The following is a 21,005-nucleotide window of genomic DNA, read 5'->3' as shown; positions in this document are numbered from 1 at the left end:
ATTTTAATTATAATTCACAATACTAGTACAGTACTGCACTGTAGTGTGCACCTTAGTTTTAGGATGATTGACATTATTGCATAGCAAACATGCTATGTTTCACAGTAATGCAACCTAGCAAGGTGTTAGTGATTTTTTTTAGTTTTAGTCTTTCCTCTATGCATATTATTTAAGATGATAAAAATAATTTATTTCTCTCATTTTAATACTAGTAGCATTAGTTAACTTCTTCTGAATATTTGCGTGGAATAACTATCACACTGCTACTCATCACCAAAGAAAGCTGGACTGTGGTGTTTTAGGTTTAAGTCTCATAGTGCTTTGTTGAGCATACCCTACACACACACGCACACACATCATGACTACCTTATTCTCTCATGTTGACGTCAAGCTCAAGAAGAAAAATGTACCATCAAGGCAATTTATAGTAATAATTTCCTGCTCCAAGAGAAAAATGCTTCATCCTAGTGATTACAGCTCATAGCTCTATATAGAACCATGAGATTAGTACTGAATAGACATCAAGAGATATTTAATTCATCGAGTGTGGAACTCCTGGTTACTCAATCTCACCTTGCTACCCACTGCAACAGCATATAGCTCAAGTTACCAAAACTGTGGGGGTGGACATACTTTACTCACCAAATTAACCAGGAATGCATTCTAACTTCTTTCCAATGGAAGTAATAACATGAGTTTTTAAGAGTATTCTATCCAAGTCTTTAGCATCTATGCTTAACTGTGTATGCATGCCAATTTATTTCTCAATACCTAGTGTCATAAGGATCCCATATCTTCCCCAACATTTGCCGAGGCATCACTGGAGACGGCATTTTGCCGTGTTACTGTATATCAATTGTTGTTCGGTTGTGAACTAGTTTAGCTCATAGTGAGTTGGTTAAAAGTTTGTCTGTTAAACCTGCTCGATCTTCCATGGAATCAGTTTATTTCTTTTTCTTAACACTTGTGTAACAATGTCTATCACCAGTTTTAAGCCAAGTGGTGTTAGCTCTTCTTGGTACAATTTTTCTGCCAGGGGCTATTGCTTTTTTTTTTTTTTTTGCCGTTTCTTTCAAGATTGTGGTTTTATGCCATCCACATTGCAGATGCTTTAGCTTTAAATTTTGCTCCAACTGTGGGCAGGGTTCCTTTTTATTTTGTTTGTTTTGGTAGTTTGCGTGTATTTCCCTTGCCTCATCAGAGATGCCTGCTCTTAGGAGTTCAGGTTCCTGCTCTACAGATTCACTCCTGTCAAGTCTCTTCACTTTCAAACAGCACATGGGAATTTTTCTCCCGACTCTTAAAGATGGGAAGTGTAGTAGTTGGTTATGTGGTTGTATGTGTGTCTAGCCCTGTTCCAGGTGTTGAGACTTTGTATTTTCATCAAGGGCACACACGGGGTCTCATTAGTGACTGCTCTTATCCAAGGCTTCATGTTCCTTCCCCCCCACTATTGTTTATGGTTGGCGTTCCGTGTTTGTTTAGTTGACCGACTCCCTTATCCTGAAACACCCCTCGTCTCGTAGAAAAACAGATTCACATCCTGGCTTCCATTAGATAAGTGTTGGTCTCGGAGGTACAGTTCAATACCCTAAACTTTAAAGTATTTTTTGCATGCCTGCAGTTATAAACTGCAGGTAACCAATAGTGATTCTCCCCTATATGAATGGCAATAGTGAGTGATCTCTGTACTCAACAGTGTTATATTCACATAATTCAACAGATACTTTAAAACTAATTCATGCAGCAGAACTTGATACATGTAAACAGAGTATCGTTTATCAACAATAGAAAAAGATTCCAGCAAAGACTCTTACATTTAGTATAATTCAGTTTATTTATTTATCTCTGGATTACAGCTATGTTAAAATTTAACAAAACTATATCGGTTCCATGAGAGTTAACATTATGGTAATAATGTAGCTTATCCTGAACACTGAGGAAACAGAACATACAACAAACAATAGATAAAAACAATACTTTATTTTAAGTATAAAACCCACATTACACAAATTTATTTGTTTATAACATACTGTATTAGTTGAGGACAGGAAATTACAAACAGTTTAATTAAAAAGACAACATTCATTGTTATAAGGCCAAGTATAATCATCATAGGATACTTACCAAGTTTTTACACGTTTTGGATAAGGATTCAACAACTTCATCAATAACACGGTCTGAAACAGTTGAGGCAATAGCCAAGTTGACTTCGTTGACCTTGTTCAATATAACTGAGCCCGCTTGTTCCACAATGGCAGACTCTACGAGATCATACGAGAGCTGCAGAATGAAGGTCATAATTAATTTTAGGATAAATTTTGTAGTTGTATATAAAGTAAGAATTAATTATCTACACACAAATTCTTTCACTTGTACACACTAGTACACATACCAGATTACAGAGTACTGTATATCAATATTGCAAAACATTGAGATTTAATAAACCCGGTTGACACTCATTATCATCTTTATATCACACACATACTGCACATACAGCACTGGTAAACATCTTTAAAATATGTATGACATTTAATTGATGGAGGGTGCCTGGCAACAGTGTTGTGCTACACTGGGATTAGCATAGCTTAGCACTGCTGTTTTGGCCATTTAATAGTTATATCATACTCCTATCCATTATTGAGATTTTTAATTAATGTACAAATTTGATTTTCACAAAACTGTTTGAGTATCAATCTTTGTAATTTAGGCCAATATGCCTAAGGCTGCTCCAGTATATATATACTGTATACTGTATACATATTGGCAAATCAATAACACACCTTGGGGATGAAGAAAATGTTGTCTGGTTTATTGTGGTGACCATACACATTACTAGTACATTTTTGCTCAGCAATGGTACAGATATGGTGAGAAATAGGATATAAATATTTTCCACAGGTTTATACCACTGCTGTAAATGTGTAAAATATCCTTTTGTCTAAGAGACCACATCCTGGACTTCTGGATGCTTTGAACTCGCTAAAACTTCGCACACCAAAAATATTTTTATATATAGATTACAAATATGATGTAAAAGAAGACAATATGAGAGTGTGCACAGGTGTTTACTGTTTATTCCTGGAACATAACCAGCCAATCTGGAAACAACCAGGACCCCCAATTAGTGCTGGGTGAACATGGGCGACACAAAGAGAATGGTGCCCACTCAATCCTCACTGGTCATGGCTTGAACCCAGCGAACATTGGCTTGCGAGGAGAGTGCACTTCATGTATCATCTTACATAATGTTTTCCTCCTTCAATTCACATTTGCAAAAAATTATACTACTATAATTAATCCAGGAATGACCAATAACTGTCTGACAAGTTTCCAGAGAATGGAGACTTGACTCTACTACATTTACATCATCTGTGAAGTCGTTATAATTCATTGTGTCGGGGGTACAGGCAGCCAGTGCATATATACATGTTAGGCTTATATCAAGGTCCTGCCCTAAAGTCAAATTACTGAGCCCCACCCCCCCTCCCCACAGGATGCAACCCCACAACAAGCTGACTCACTCCTGGGTACCTACTTGCTGCTAGGTGAACAGGAGCACTAGGGGATAATAAATGCACCCAAACATTTGTCCCTTGATCATACCTTGACTTTGTCCCACCCAGGATTTGGGCCTGGAATTCTCAATTGTGAATTGAGACCAACTCGACTGTACTACCGGGACCCTATTAATTTAATATGTACTGCACGTGACACGCTGATATTTTGCCCAATTCCAAATTATACACTATGGTGTGGGCAAGCTTGCCACTTAATGCTATAATCTATAGTAGAAACAATGGGTTAAGAGAATACTTTACCTGAGATTTGGCAAGGCAGGCAGCCCTCACATCATTAACCACCTTCTCCTCACTCAGCACGTTAGGGCACTTGTCTTGAGCCGACCGAACCATACTCTCAACTGTATCCTGCATGTAATGTTTATATTCTTTATACAGTAATAACAATTGTTCTACATAAATAAACATTCAACATCTAATAACCATGATCTCAATAAAAAGTGATTGTAGTCTTAAACATCCTTCAAACATGTGTGTGATTAAGCATTTAGCAAATTACAGTACAGTATTTATCAATTAAATTATTTTGATCTAATGCTCCTCAAAACTTGAGAGCTGGCATTACTAGCCTCTTAATGCATCACATACAGGATTCAAGTACAGTAATTAAAAGTTAACTAATGCAGCAAAAGAAAGCTGCACATGTTCACCTTTACGTAAAACAGTTATGAGCAAGGCCAGACACCCACTGACCCTTATATAGACTACCATAAACTTCTCACACTTTTTAAAATCACACAAAGCAGGATATGATGTTAAGTTAGCTAAATTTGTAAGTGACATCCTCTTCCTGTGGTGAATGTCTTGAGAAAACACTCACCCATATACAGCTCCGTACCACTAACCCATTTTCATACAAATACTAATGTAATGAAATTGAATCAAGCTAAACTAGACTAACTTTAAACAAGAATAAACAACATCAACAGTCTATTCAAAGTAATGTAAATAAACATCAACAGGTTGTTCAAAGTTGGGGTATTATGGCCACAGCTCACCTTGTGCACTACCTTACTATTGTTCTCAAACTACTGTATCCCCCAATCAGTTTACAATCACTGCTGGATGAACAGGAGCAAACAGTTAAGAATCAGTGGGCAAGCGTTGCTGCTCCTCCAGGGACCAAACCCATCAACACCTAATGCCAGATCTTGCTTGGAGGGTAGAAATACCCTAGCTACTCTATCCTTTTGATGTATATCTTATTGTCTCAAACTTATTTGAACCCACGAGACCTTGCCACATCTCGGATTGGTGGCGTGGGGTGGGAGGGAGTGATGGGTGTGGGAGGGGTGCTGGGGCATGTTGGGGGTGTGGGGGTGCAGGGGTGTGGAGAGGTGTGGGGGGGTGTATGGGGTGGGGGGGATGTATGGGGTGGGGGGGATGTATGGGGTGGGGGGGATGTATGGGGTGGGGGGGTGGAGGGGTGTATGGGGTGGAGGGGTGTATGGGGTGGAGGGGTGTATGGGGTGGAGGGGTGTATGGGGTGGAGGGGTGTATGGGGTGGAGGGGTGTATGGGGTGGAGGGGTGTGTATGGGGGTGTAGGAGCGGGTAAGAGAAGACAGGAGGCAGGAGCGGGGAGACTCACCTGAAGATAGTTGGTGATGACAGCGTGGAGGTCGGTGGAGAGCTGGTGCAACTTGGTCTCTATGGGGTTACCGGCCTCATCCCGCCGCAGGACAACGTCGTGTAGGTGAGTGATCAGCTGTAATCAAACATATAATGCTTAACACCACATTACCTCCAATACTCCCTCCCTATACTTCTTCACTATACACAACAGTCACAATTATCAAACATACATCAGGCTGCGTAAACTGCCATGTCCCTCCCCCCCCCTCCATTCCAATACATCTTCCTCAATGTATTGTTTGTTTATCAATCTGTATACATGGGTGCCCTCGTGAGCGTGCACGCGTGCGTCAGCGAACGCCCTCTAAATCCACCCTCACTCCCTCCCCGAAGAGCAGCAGTTCCACCCCCCGTCACAGAGAGTGACGGAGTAGGAATACATGCTGGATATGGGTGTCTTGAAGCTGTGGCTTTTCCTTTACTGCAGTACAATTACTATGCACCCCATGCCCATCCTATATGCGGATAGAAATACTACATTATATTTCAGTTTGTCAATGGACAACTTTGACCTGACACTGAACACACGCCAGACTGACAAAACTTATAATTATTAACTTAAAACATGGGATCAAGTGGCGCCGCGGGGGAAAAAATTTGCACGCGTCGAGAATCATTAACATGTTTCTTGGTTTTAACATGATTTCTCAAGCTGGTAGTAATGGTTTCAACACAAGACTAACCTATTAACTTGATCAACAATGGTACGGAAGTGTGACAACCTTGCTAACGGCGGCCTGGTCTACTGGGAACCACAGCAGCAGCAGCGGAGGACCAGGAGGAAACAAAAGACCTCAAGAGCAAGGCCTGAACCGGTGCGCTAACAACCAACAACTGCTAACTACACACACTATACCTACTGAAACTTAGGCACGGAAAGTCGGGGTATACAAGTCTGCTTCTATACCCAGACTTCTAAATCGGAAGTATGTGGTGGACGGGGGGACGACCCCCTCAACCGCCACACGCACGTGCGGGGAGGACCACTACCACACAGGTGCAGGGAGAGGGCAGGGACCACAACCACACAGGTGCAGGGAGAGGCCAGGGACCACAACCACACAGGTGCAGGGAGAGGCCAGGGACCACAACCACACAGGTGCAGGGAGAGGGCAGGGACCACAACCACACAGGTGCAGGGAGAGGCCAGGGACCACAACCACACAGGTGCAGGGAGAGGCCAGGGACCACAACCACACAGGTGCAGGGAGAGGCCAGGGACCACAACCACACAGGTGCAGGGAGAGGGCAGGGACCACAACCACACAGGTGCAAGGAGAGGCCAGGGACCACAACCACACAGGTGCAGGGAGAGAGCAGGGACCACAACCACACAGGTGCAGGGAGAGGCCAGGGACCACAACCACACAGGTGCAGGGAGAGGCCAGGGACCACAACCACACAGGTGCAGGGAGAGGGCAGGGACCACAACCACACAGGTGCAGGGAGAGGCCAGGGACCACAACCACACAGGTGCAGGGAGAGGCCAGGGACCACAACCACACAGGTGCAGGGAGAGGCCAGGGACCACAACCACACAGGTGCAGGGAGAGGGCAGGGACCACAACCACACAGGTGCAAGGAGAGGCCAGGGACCACAACCACACAGGTGCAGGGAGAGAGCAGGGACCACAACCACACAGGTGTGAGGGACCTCAACCACACAGGTGCAGGGAGAGGCCAGGGACCACAACCACACAGGTGCAGGGAGAGGGCAGGGACCACAACCACACAGGTGCAGGGAGAGGGCAGGGACCACAACCACACAGGTGCAGGGAGAGGGCAGGGACCACAACCACACAGGCGTGAGAGACCACATACTTACAATGCTACTACTAAATAATAATTACAATCAATATTATGCTGGGACAATCAAACACGTGACAACTGCAAGATTCATAAAGCGGTCTGAATAAAAAGTTGCAACAGGTGTCGGCAACTGGGGAAGGGGGAGGGGGAAGAGACTTAGGTGGTGGTCAGTACTGCAGGAGGCAAGACAGGGGTCACTGGGTCACATGGCACCTGCCTTAACCACCAAACAACGTGGCTTTATCTCACCTATATAGTGGCTTGCCTCCCTGCGGTGATCCACTGCTTCCTAGCACCAGTGGCGGAGGAGGAAAGGTAGGAGGAGTTAAGGGGTGGTGTAGGAGACGTACCGTTGGGGGTATAGCACAGGATCAGAGTAAACACAATAGTGGCACTACCAGCAGTGTGGCACCCTGGCGGCTGGCGGCCCGTGCCTCGCATGCCACCACCAGCTGGCACCCCACCTGACCCGTATTGTGTCCGTGGCCGACACGCCACACACCGCCCCGAGGGCACCCACCACACGGACGGACCAACACCACTGCCACACTAGCACCTACACCACCACCGCTGCCCGTGACAATTACTGCAGGTATCTGGCGTGCCTGGCGCATGTGGCCACTCACATGGCCGCCACCAACAAGAACAAAGACAGTTGTGTGCGCCTCGCCACTCCTACCACCACCATTTTATATCCACTACATAATGCCCACCACCAAATACAGCCGTGCCAGCGCTCAACAAAACAAATAGCACGGAAAGTTATTTGTGGAAATGTTAAGAGAAACACGAGACGGAGCAAGTGTGGGAGGGTAAGGCGGCCACAGGTGGCGGCCACTACTCAACACTGAAGAATATCAAAGTAACAATTGGCAAAGACGCAGGTAAACTTTACCTCGCAGACGACTTGTACTCTACCACAGTCAATACAACGTCAATATTCCGTCATTATTAGTTGAGTTCATGAATAATACGTGAATAACACCTTCACAGCCGCACTAACTCATACACGAGTTGAAGAAATGATGGTCTTAGTAAGACACCTGTTTACAAACATGCCAATTATCTCCCATACAAGTGTGAGTGTGTGTGTAGGAAAGAGAAATACAGTGCCACTTGCTGTTCAAAAACATGGCCGCTGCTCTCGGGGTGTGATAGGCCTAACTGGCTGCTGCATGCAGGGCAGCAACCTCAACAAAACAGTGGTAGTGCTCTATTACTACGGGAGCTGATCGTTCTTCAAGTAACACATTCGTTGGGTCACTATTGCCCCGTTGTACATGTTAATGGCCAGGGGAAGCATCAACCTCCCTCCTCCCCTCCCCCCCCCTCTACACACTACAAAATGATCAGTGAAAGATTTTAATCTTCTCGTTGACTGAGACAGTAAGCCTAATAGGCTTCGAGGTCCCGCTAGGCCTGCCCTTCCCCACAACAGTTGGCTAAATCCCAATTTACTGATAGTGAACAGCAGAGGCATCAAATGAATAGAACTTGGTCAAATGAGGTTAATTTAGCCTCTACCGAGGGGAAATTTGTGTCCAGACCGGATTCTTCCAGGTAAACCCCCCCCCCCCAGCTCCCCCCAGATCTCACCAGTGCTGGGCGGTGAGGTTATCTTGAGATGATTTCGGGGCTTAGTGTCCCCGCGGCCCGGTCCTCAACAAGGCCTCCGCCCCCAGGAAGCAGCCCATAGCAGCTGTCTAACTCCCAGGTACCTATTTACTGCTAGGTAACAGGGGTCGACACCCTTGTAGAGTAAGTACATCAAATACAATTTTTGAAGATCATGACGGGTCTGGTTACTAGATAAAAACTGCTTGATGGGGTTGGTAGTTGTTCTACTCCCCAAGCCCGGCCCCGAGGCCAGGCATGACTTGCGAGAGCTCGGTCCACCAGGCTGTTGCTTGGAGCGGCCCGCAGGCCCAGATATCTACTACAGCCCGGTTGGTCCGCACTTCCTGAAGAAAATTATCTAGTTTTCTCTTGAAGGTGTCCACGGTTGTTCCGGCAATATCTCTGATACTTGCTGGCATGGGGGAAAGACCTATTAGTATAAAGTGCCCAGCCATTACGACTATTAGCGTTTGGTGGACCAATAGCAGCCGCCTCGTTATGGACCAATAGCAGCTGCCTCGTCATGGACCAATAGCAGCTGCCTCGTCATGGACCAATAGCAGCTGCCTCGTCATGGACCAATAGCAGCTGCATCGTTATGGACCAATAGCAGCTGCCTCGTTATGGACCAATAGCAGCTGCCTCGTCATGGACCAATAGCAGCTGCATCGTCATGGACCAATAGCAGCTGCATCGTCATGGACCAATAGCAGCTGCCTCGTTATGGACCAATAGCAGCTGCATCGTTATGGACCAATAGCAGCTGCATCGTTATGGACCAATAGCAGCTGCATCGTCATGGACCAATAGCAGCTGCCTCGTCATGGACCAATAGCAGCTGCCTCGTCATGGACCAATAGCAGCCGCCTCGTCATGGACCAATAGCAGCCGCCTCGTCATGGACCAATAGCAGCCGCCTCGTCATGGACCAATAGCAGCCGCCTCGTCATGGACCAATAGCAGCCGCCTCGTCATGGACCAATAGCAGCCGCCTCGTCATGGACCAATAGCAGCCGCCTCGTCATGGACCAATAGCAGCCGCCTCGTCATGGACCAATAGCAGCCGCCTCGTCATGGACCAATAGCAGCCGCCTCGTCATGGACCAATAGCAGCCGCCTCGTCATGGACCAATAGCAGCCGCCTCGTCATGGACCAATAGCAGCCGCCTCGTCATGGACCAATAGCAGCCGCCTCGTCATGGACCAATAGCAGCCGCCTCGTCATGGACCAATAGCAGCCGCCTCGTCATGGACCAATAGCAGCCGCCTCGTCATGGACCAATAGCAGCCGCCTCGTCATGGACCAATAGCAGCCGCCTCGTCATGGACCAATAGCAGCCGCCTCGTCATGGACCAATAGCAGCTGCCTCGTCGTGGACCAATAGCAGCTGCCTCGTCGTGGACCAATAGCAGCTGCCTCGTCGTGGACCAATAGCAGCTGCCTCGTCGTGGACCAATAGCAGCTGCCTCGTCGTGGACCAATAGCAGCTGCCTCGTCGTGGACCAATAGCAGCTGCCTCGTCGTGGACCAATAGCAGCTGCCTCGTCGTGGACCAATAGCAGCTGCCTCGTCGTGGACCAATAGCAGCTGCCTCGTTGTGGACCAATAGCAGCTGCCTCGTTGTGGACCAATAGCAGCTGCCTCGATGTGGACCAATAGCAGCTGCCTCGTTGTGGACCAATAGCAGCTGCCTCGTTGTGGACCAATAGCAGCTGCCTCGTTGTGGACCAATAGCAGCTGCCTCGTTGTGGACCAATAGCAGCTGCCTCGTTGTGGACCAATAGCAGCTGCCTCGTTGTGGACCAATAGCAGCTGCCTCGTTGTGGACCAATAGCAGCTGCCTCGTTGTGGACCAATAGCAGCTGCCTCGTTGTGGACCAATAGCAGCTGCCTCGTTGTGGACCAATAGCAGCTGCCTCGTTGTGGACCAATAGCAGCTGCCTCGTTGTGGACCAATAGCAGCTGCCTCGTTGTGGACCAATAGCAGCTGCCTCGTTGTGGACCAATAGCAGCTGCCTCGTTGTGGACCAATAGCAGCTGCCTCGTTGTGGACCAATAGCAGCTGCCTCGTTGTGGACCAATAGCTGCCTCGTTGTGGACCAATAGCAGCTGCCTCGTTGTGGACCAATAGCAGCTGCCTCGTTGTGGACCAATAGCAGCTGCCTCGTTGTGGACCAATAGCAGCTGCCTCGTTGTGGACCAATAGCAGCTGCCTCGTTGTGGACCAATAGCAGCTGCCTCGTTGTGGACCAATAGCAGCTGCCTCGTTGTGGACCAATAGCAGCTGCCTCGTTGTGGACCAATAGCAGCTGCCTCGTTGTGGACCAATAGCAGCTGCCTCGTTGTGGACCAATAGCAGCTGCCTCGTTGTGGACCAATAGCAGCTGCCTCGTTGTGGACCAATAGCAGCTGCCTCGTTGTGGACCAATAGCAGCTGCCTCGTTGTGGACCAATAGCAGCTGCCTCGTTGTGGACCAATAGCAGCTGCCTCGTTGTGGACCAATAGCAGCTGCCTCGTTGTGGACCAATAGCAGCTGCCTCGTTGTGGACCAATAGCAGCTGCCTCGTTGTGGACCAATAGCAGCTGCCTCGTTGTGGACAAATAGCAGCTGCCTCGTTGTGGACCAAAAGGTTTTCATGAATTTCTTATTTTTATAATGGTCTCTTCCCGAAAAAACTTTGCGAGTCGAAAGTCAACTTCGATTCCACAGCTGTGGACGGAACAGGTGTAAAAAAAAATAAAAAAACAAAAAAAAATGCCACAATACATTAGGTGAACAAGTAAAACAATCAACATGAGGCTACCGTCCATGCCTCGTGTGTTTATTTATACTCTCGACTGCTCACGTAAACACACACACAGCTGAAGTTCTTGGTGTGTTACACACACACACACACACACACACACACACACACACACACACACACACACACACACACACACACACACATAACAGGGATTGATAAAATCGACAGGGAGGATTTCCTGAGACCTGGCACTTCAAGAACAAGAGGTCATAGATTTAAACTAGCTAAACACAGATGCCGAAGAAATATAAGAAAATTCACCTTCGCAAATAGAGTGGTAGACGGTTGGAACAAGTTAAGTGAGAAGGTGGTGGAGGCCAAGACCGTCAGTAGTTTCAAAGCGTTATATGACAAAGAGTGCTGGGAAGACGGGACACCACGAGCGTAGCTCTCATCCTGTAACTACACTTAGGTAATTACACACACACACACACACACACACACACACACACACACACATTGCTGCTTGTGTCATGACTGGTCGAGCTCGGCTGCTTGCCCAGGAACGTTATATTAACCACTCGTACCGTGGGTTTTTGGAGCTCAGGGATCCACAACACGGGGGGGGGAAGGCATTTATGGTTAAGGTTCCAATGTATTCAGCGAAGAATGACATACTTGGGGGATATATGGTGAGACGGACGCCCAATAGAACCCCTACAGTGATGACACGTCCATTTGGGCTCCAGGAAAGGATTCATTAACCGTTTACGAAGCCTGTATATCATACTTATTAAACACTTTATGACCTTATAAGCACTACGAGGCTGTCTTTAACAATAATAACCTTGGGTTGTGACGTTTTCAAGTTCGTAAACTTAGAACAACACCTTGAGTGTGTTCACTTTAGACAGTTAAGTTCCAGCTGCATGTGGGCAGATATGACAGGATGAACAACCCAGCGGGTCGTGTACTGAGTGGCGGTGCTGTACATGTTGTAGTGGCACTATGTTCACTCTCAGGATGAGTGACGCTGCCCAATAAACTGCCCTTTCAGGACAAAAAATACTCTAACGTTTATGAAAAAAAATTGAAACGTGAATAAGTTACTCCATGCAACTTGGTTAACTAATACAATGTGATGTTGCAAAGAGTAATATTGATAAAGAGCGTTGAGGCCTTTCCCGACCCACCAAGATGAGCACTAACTGTAGTGACCCTTGCGGTACTCCTCACCTCACCTTACTGACTGGCTCCTTCCCGGCAGGTATTCTCCTCCAGATACAAGAGCCTGCTACTTCAGTTGGAATACCAGTTCAATACTATGGCTTAACCTTAAATGTATTCACTAACACTGAACAATAGTTGTAAAAAGCATGAAGTGTTGTGTGAGCCAATAGCCAAGATGAGCAGCCATGTGCTTCAGTGGTGGCCGTCACAACATGTCTAAACATAGAGGTGACTGCTAAGACTGGTGTAGTAGTGTACTTCCTCCACACTAACACATAGTGGCCTGGCTACGTCAGTGCTCTCTGGCTGCTCCTCTCACACCTTGGCCACCCCACACACTTCCCTCCACATATTACACTACATACTCCTATCTCACCAATATATACACACACCTCTCATACCTAATATCCACTTACCTAACAACATCTTTCATAAATACTTCATCCTTTTTTTTCTTGTGGACTGATAATTTTTTTAGTATAAATGATCAGTAATACGTCAAAATTAATTCTGAACTTGACCTAACCTAAGTTAGTAATTCATGTTCTCAATATAAGACTGCTTGGAGAAAACTAATTTGAACATAGCATATTATGCAAAATCGCTGTTTGTCTGTTGGGCAAAATGGGCTTTGCTTACTAAGCCCACTAGTGCGGTTGTGCGTATTAGGTATAAACATATACAAGGATCAACCTTGCAGCCAATTAAGTCTCCGTGTTGTACCAGTGACTGTTTAGACTGCTCAACCCTCCACCTAGCCAACCCTCTCCTTAACTAGTCCAGTACACATCTGTTCCATTATGAACAACACTCAGTATATTAGGCCTAGGATTTTTACTTCAAATCATAAAGCGAGGTTTCGTATTATTTAGATCCTTAAAAAGGCATATGAAAATGTTTCCAGTACAAATTATAAAAATCAATGTGTTTTCATTAGAATTAACTAAAATATTCGTTATTTTCCATTTATATTAGCGAGAGAAGATGTACAGGTAAAACAACTCGAGTATATTACCTTTACCAGAGGTTAGGCCACTTTTGTTATGACCTTCAGTATTCATATTGTACAAAAGGCATAAGGCCAGGCAGACTAAGAACAGTGAACTACACGGCAGGCGCAGTTAACCCCTAACAACTCCTCCTCGCAGAAGGAAGAAGACAGGGCCACTGTGAAACTAAACACGTCAAGACATAAACAAATGGGAGGTATATTAAACAAGTACTTTGACTATGTATTTACTAGAGATAAACTTGTTATTGTAGCTGAAGCTCAACTGATCCATGTAGGTGGATCAGCAACACAACTGTTTCAACACCATGTAGGTGTTGAAACGGTCAGCTGAGCAACTTTGTTACCAAGGAGGAATTTATTTAAGACCAATTAAGGCCCAATAAGTTGTCACAACAACACTGACAGGTCTCTGGACCAGACCTTGGGACAACAGCACTGACAGGTCTCTGGACCAGACCTTGGGACAACAGCACTGACAGGTCTCTGGACCAGACCTTGGGACAACAGCACTGACAGGTCTCTGGACCAGACCTTGGGACAACAGCACTGACAGGTCTCTGGACCAAGGTGGACCGGTCGTCTTCCCACCATTCACTTGTGTATGTAAAATACTTCTAAACTACTACATAATGCAAGTTACAAAGCCTCAACTATCGTTTCATCTGCTTCTTGCTAATTTACAAATCTAAATTTGTCCTATTACAAACACTTGTAAATATAAAGTGATAGCGTTATCAGAGCAAACCTTATTGATGTATATACTGCCGTAACGGTGAAGTTAAACTGCTGTAACTGTTTAACCATTAGTAATTAGCTCGACTCCACCAAAGTTAAGAGTCAAATGGAAGGATATAATGGGTCTCCCACCACCACCATATAGCTCATCCTCTAGGATAAATACCAGTCTCTTCCCTACTCTTGGGTCATTATAAGGCTCTCACACTGGCCACCATTCATCTAGCGTTAACGCAACCACATACGAAACCTGTACATCTTTTCTCCATCGTGACTCGCCTGTATTTAGTAAACAGTTTACCAGCTCCGAAGCAAAGCAACTCAAGGTTATTACTGTTATAGAAAACCTCGTCACTCTTCACAACTTTTCAAAAAACGTAAACAATGCTTCCATGACTGAAGAAAGGTGTGTGTTTGGAAAGTGGGAATGTTATTGCTGTGAAATTGGCATCAAAAGCCAGGGTAGCCAGGCAGGTGATTGTTGAATGGGTGGTGCTACCCATGCCCAAGAGGTGTCAGGGGCATGGGTATCCCGTAAGCCTGGCAGGTGGTGGTATTATACCCAGGTAGAAGGCTGGCTCCTCACCTATGGGCACATCACCCTGGTGCTCCATGCCCTGTCTATCTTCTACACACCCTAGGGCTGCCACGATACCCATGTTTTCACCTATTATTCAATATTTTCTATCACCAGGAAAGGCCAGCCTTGTCGGGTGATTGTCTGGTATATTAGGCTGTTGGATGTCGTAGGCCGCAGGGTCACAACTTTCACAATCAGGCTGGCCCGGTAACAAGCAGAAACTTTAAAGCTCATTTTTTGCACGATTCTTGTGTTGTTCCAGCTATATTTCATATATTTATAAGTAGGAAGTTAACGAGTCTTCAGCCACTGATACTTAAACCGTCGAGAAGTGCACTTGACCTGCAGGACGCTCCAAGAAACAGTTTGTTGGGAGTGTATTAACAAATGGGGCCAATCGCCAATTTAGGGGTCTATGGCTTAAACTGCATTGTATACCAATTACAAAGTGTGATATAGTAAATTGCCAATTACTCGCAGGATGGGTATGGGTATATAATAAGTTAATTAAAGCTTGTGTTATAGGAGCGGTTGAAGTATGGGTTAATGGGGCGCTGTAGACTGAGCGAGTGTAGTAATGTGCGGGCAGAACAATATGAAGTGTGTTTACCTTGTAGAGTGCCCAGGCGGCCAGGCAGGTCAGGAGGACCAGAGTGATCACACCCCACTCAGGCACCATTGTGCCGCTCCTCCTCCTCCTCCTTCACAGCTACTCTCACCGTCCACCACTCAACACCACCTCACACACTACACACTTGACACACCAGTGCTGGCCGTGTTACTAACAGGTAGTCACTTCACTCTCGATGTCACTGCCGCTGACGAGTGCTTTAAGTGGTACTCGTCAAGTGACGAGTGCTTCAAGTGGTCCAAGGATCAACAGGTGCTGGACCACACTGACGGACCAACCCAGTGTCAACAGGTCACTATCGTGGAGAAAGTTGTTACGTCACTACTTTCTCAGGCAGCAACTGCCAGTGGTTAGTTAGGCTTGGGTGTAGAGTGTGTATGGTTGGCAGGCCAATTGCGCACTGGCTGACGGCCGGCTGGACGGATGAGCATCTCCTGCACCCCCTCCCTCCCTCCCCCCACACCCCCGTCATCCACCACCGGCTGTTGCCTCATCTATGCAGAGATGGTGACTAGTGCCAGCACCATCTGTCACCACACGGTAGTTGTGTAGGGTGCGCCAGGTAACCCCGACCTGCTCTCTCTGCCACATGCCTCTCCATCACCACAACCAACATGAGCTCACCCACCGTTGGCCATCAACAACCACGCTATCTTGCCTTGGTTTCCAGAATCAACGTCCCGCGGCCCGGTCTCTGGCCAGACCTCCTGGTTGGTGGTCTGGTCAACCAGACTGCTCGCAATCTGAAGTGTGTATCACAGCCCGGTTGATCGGGTATCGTTTGGAGGTGTTTATCGAGTTTCTCTTTTGAACACCGTGAGGTGTGTTTTATGTTCAGAGTGAATGTGTTGAAGAGTATTGGTCCTTGGGTGAACATGTAATAGTCTCTCATTGTAACTATTGCAGCTCTGCACACGATGAGTCACAGTAACGTGTATTGCAACTCTGCTTTTCAACGGAAGTGCTTTTTGCACTTCCTGCCATACCTCCTGGTCTCGCGGAATTATTTCCATGTGCAGAGTTGGAACCGGCCCCTCCAATATTTTCCAAGTGTAAATTGCTATATCTCTCTCCCGTCTGCACTTTACAGATTTCAGGTTTAACATTTTTAAGCAGTCCCAATAATTTAGATATTTTAAGTGGATTCTGGTAGTACAATATCTTTGCACGTTCTCGAGATCAGCTTTAAATGAGGCTGTTATTGTGCAACAATATTCCACCCTAGAGAGCACTAGTGTGTGATTTGAGTGTTTTACACGTGGTGCTCCGTGTTACACGAGGTGCTCCGTGTTACACGAGGTGCTCCGTGTTACGAGGTGCTCCGTGTTACACGAGGTGCTCCGTGTTACACGAGGTGCTCCGTGTTACACGAGGTGCTCCGTGTTACACTTGTTTCCCGCACCACCGGGGCTGGAACTTATCTTCATTAAACATGCCGTTTTATGTGGCTTATTCAAAGACCTGATTTACACCAGTTTGGAAACTTGGGGCCAAATTCACCAAGTAGTTACGCAAGCACTTATGAACCTATACATCTCTTCTCAATCTTAGGCGGCTTTGTTTACAATTATTAAACAGTTAATGAGCTCCGAAGCACCAGGAGGCTGTTTATAACAATAACAACAGTTCAGTGGGACGTTTTCATGTTTTCATTCATGCTTGTAAACTATTAAATAAATGTAACCAAAGCCGTCAAAGACTGAGGAAATATTACACGTTCGTAAGTACTTGCGTTACTGCTTAGTGAATCTGGCCCCTGGTGTGTGGTGTGTGGTGTCTACCATGATAAATCTGCTGGTGTGATCTGCATGCTAAACGGTACTGTCCTTGTCTATGTCCAGTATGAAGACGAGACAATGTACTGGTACCCTGGGGGACTACTGGGCTTGTCACTCTGGATCATCCTTCTTCACTATTACGTACTGGGTTCTCTTCGTTAGCAAATTAAACTTACCAGTACTTCCCCTTCTGTAAGCAATAACGCCCATACTTATACAATGTCTTTCATTGCAGCTAAGGACATGGCATAGTAATTTCAATATAAAATGTTTAATAGCTATTATATGCTAACAAAGCTAGGTGAATAACGGGGTGACTACATTATATATAGCTGACCATGAACACCAAACAAAGTCATGCCAAAACAGTTGGCATGATTTTGGTGTAGGAGTTGAGGCGCGTCAAGTACAGGAGAGTATTTAGGCCGCGGGACACTATAGTCTACTGACCAGCGGGTCCACGACGTGGTAATGCTCCTGGCAAACTCTGCTACTTCCTTTCTTATTGTGTCTCCTGCCGCCAGTAACTTGAACTCACGTTATTGTTATTTATTATATGTAAATATTCTATACTTCTGCCTGATGTAAACTCAGTGTATTTATACCTCACGGAGTATACATAGTGATACGAGTAGGTACACCAAGGTGTAGTGAGAATGTGTAGGGTAGTGGAGACTATCATTATATGAGGTATCTTCTCTGGGAGCTTTGTTTAGGCCAACTAGTCAACTGACCTCAACTTTGGTCCCAGGGTAGAATTTACAGGATGCAGGTGGTCGCTGGGAGTGTATACATACACATACATACATACATACATACATACATACATACATACATACATACATACATACACACACACCACTGCAGTCCAAATGTGTCAACCACCATTGGCTCTACCAAGTGTCCCTTACTGATGCAATATTCAGCAATACATTGCTAAATACTGTACTTTACACACGGTTACAGCACCGCTCCTGTGCCAGGTAAGTCCACTTCGGGCTCACCATAACCCGTGCTACTTGCAAGTTTTGTGTTGCCAGTAGCTGAATCTTAAACAACAACAATATACTTGACCTAATTACAGCAAGTCTTGCGTGCCTTCCTTCTCTATAATGTTGCTAATCTTAGCTACAACATATTTTAAATTGTTCACAATAATTGTATTAGTTACTAAATGGTGTAACGTTTTATGGGAGTAAAACCAGTCTGATCTTTCGGGTGTTCACAACGTCACTAAACTGATGCATTAAATTGCCCGACCCTAACCTACCCGAGGACCAACGAATAGAAAACGGGATATCGCGGCAATGATTTTTAGTACATCATTTTTTGGCCTTTGGGGTTTTCTAGGTCAATATGTTAAACGTTGTCCGTTAGGCCGAGTTGTTTACAATGTGAGAGGATGTTTACAGTGTGGTGGAGACCCCACGTGGTGTCTCACACGTGGTGACCATCCTGCCACGTGCTGTATCCTGCACTTCTCTACCAGTGCCGCCATTTAAATCATAATATTTATTTATGAATGCCTGTACATTTTGAGTTGTGAAACGTTACAGAAAACTTCCATTAGATTCATCAGGTGAGTGCCACCATTACAGCACAACAGGTAGACAATACCATTACCATAAGCAGTTAACAGTTCCATAGTGTACAGATGCTCACGTCACGGACCATTAGTGTTTAATGTAACACTAATGGTTTGTGGAGAAATTCTCAGTAAACGTATGGCGTTGTTTGGTCATAACCCTGGCCCCCCAAACAGCCTCAGCCAGTGTACCAGGTTAAGTGACCACTACACACCCAAAACTTTTATCATATACCAAATCTAAATTTTTTGTCTTCACAAATAACTTTTTTAAAGTGGTTAAAATTTTTCTCTGCTTGACCAGTTGTAAGTGAATGTTTCCGGATGAGTTTAGAGGTTGTAGTGTACTTGTATTGAGGTTCATCAGCAGGCGACCCGAGAGTGTACACTCACAACTGTTATTGTGTTGTGTACTATGTTAGTGTACTGTGTTGAGCCTGTTGTAGGTGCTTCATTATAACAGTGTGTGGTGTTTAGCAGGAGTAACACAGTAGTAGTCCGGTGATAATGTGTTCGGTACTGTTCAGCTCACCTCACTAAGTACTCGAACCCTTAACCCTTATGTGGCGTGGCCTTCACACACACCACTCAGATTCATCAACTACATAAGTGCTTATTTACGAAACCTGTACATCTTGGCTCAATGATGGCGGCTTAGTTACTAAACACTTATGAGCGGTGAAGCACTGGGAGACTGCTTATAACAATAATAACCTTGGGTTCAGATCAACCTCCCATATAACACAGACAAGGCCGCCATCTTCAAGGAAAGATGTACAGGTTCCCCCCAAGTGGACGCTTAAGTGTTTAATGAATAGTGGCCCAGAAGGTGTCTCCAGGCGCCATAGTTACCTACGTGTAACAAATCCACAAGGGCCGTGACGAGGATTCGAACCTGCGTCCGAGACCATGCCAGACGCTGCCATCCTCGTCACGGCCCTTGTGGATTTGTTCATTTGATGCATCACGCTATTGTGATTTGTGTGTGTACCTAAGTGTAGTTACAGGATGAGTCTTTTTCCCTGCACTGTCCTACGAGGCTTGGAAAGTGCTACCGTGTCGGGATGAGTGTGTCCGCTCATTAAACTACTCCAGGCTCATTTATGGTGTTTATGTTACTCCTACCTAGTTTAGCTAGTTACTCCTACTTGATTGTTAACTCCAGTGATGTTACTCCTACTGATTCTCCAAGTCTGCCAAACTTACTGCTCGTCAACTTGTTAACTCGCCCTCCTGACAACATTAAACTCGGGTTAATTATAACTGGACCAGGATAGATCAAGGGGGACCCCCCTCCACCTTGCAGAGCTTGACTGCCAATGAGGAAATAATTCCTTGCTACATTATTGTAAGTTATCATTGGTGGGTGACGTCAAGGACTGGAGACCTAGCCAGTAGTCACTAATAGGTCCACCCAGTCACTGGAGACCAGGTACTACCTAGCTGCAGACAATCGACTTGAGAATGGTACAGGACGGACCGAAACGTCGTCGTCCCTTCACTTTCTAGTGTGTGGTCTGGTCAACATATTTCAGCCAAGTTATTGTGACTCCTGGTCTGCAGGTACTGCCTACCACCTGCCACCAAGCAAGGTTATCTTGAGATGATTTCGGGGCTTTAGTGTCCCCGCGGCCCGGTCCCCGACCAGGCCTCCACCTCCAGGAAGCAGCTCGTGACACCTGACTAACTCCCAGGTACCTATTTACTGCTAGGTAACAGGGGCATAGGGTGAAAGAAACTCTGCCCATCGTTTCTCGCCGGTGCCCGGGATCGAATCCGGGACCACAGTGTCACGTGTGCAGCGTGCTGTCCGCTTCGGCCGGCGGGACCCCAGTAGGGCACAGTAGGCAGTGGACTGCCTCACAACCTGTGCCAGATGTGATGACTTGACGTCAAATCATTCAGGAGGCAGTAAACAGGTTGTTGAAGGTGTTGAGGACAAGGAGTGCAGTACGAGGTGTCAACACCCACTCAGCAGTTCTCCCCAAGGTAAAACACGTGTTTATATTCTTATAACTGGACAAACACTTACACAAAAATGAGTCCGCATGCTAATAACGCCGCT

The 21,005-nt window shown here is 46.0% G+C and overlaps 1 protein-coding gene across 1 annotated transcript in view; it reads right to left on the bottom strand.

Moving 5' to 3' along the window:
• The window catches only part of LOC123759636 (F-actin-uncapping protein LRRC16A), a 149,706-nt gene that overhangs the window by 44,377 nt on the left and 84,324 nt on the right, over positions 1-21,005 (bottom strand). Inside the window, 3 exon segments of the mRNA XM_045744802.2 lie at positions 2,128-2,283; positions 3,822-3,929; positions 5,171-5,287. Coding sequence (XP_045600758.2) covers positions 2,128-2,283; positions 3,822-3,929; positions 5,171-5,287 — 381 coding nt within the window.

Source organism: Procambarus clarkii, chromosome 8, assembly GCF_040958095.1.
Source record: "Procambarus clarkii isolate CNS0578487 chromosome 8, FALCON_Pclarkii_2.0, whole genome shotgun sequence".
In the NCBI taxonomy this organism is placed as follows: domain Eukaryota; kingdom Metazoa; phylum Arthropoda; class Malacostraca; order Decapoda; family Cambaridae; genus Procambarus; species Procambarus clarkii.
Note: the sequence above shows the minus strand (reverse complement) of the source record. Positions and strands in the feature narration are given on the sequence as shown.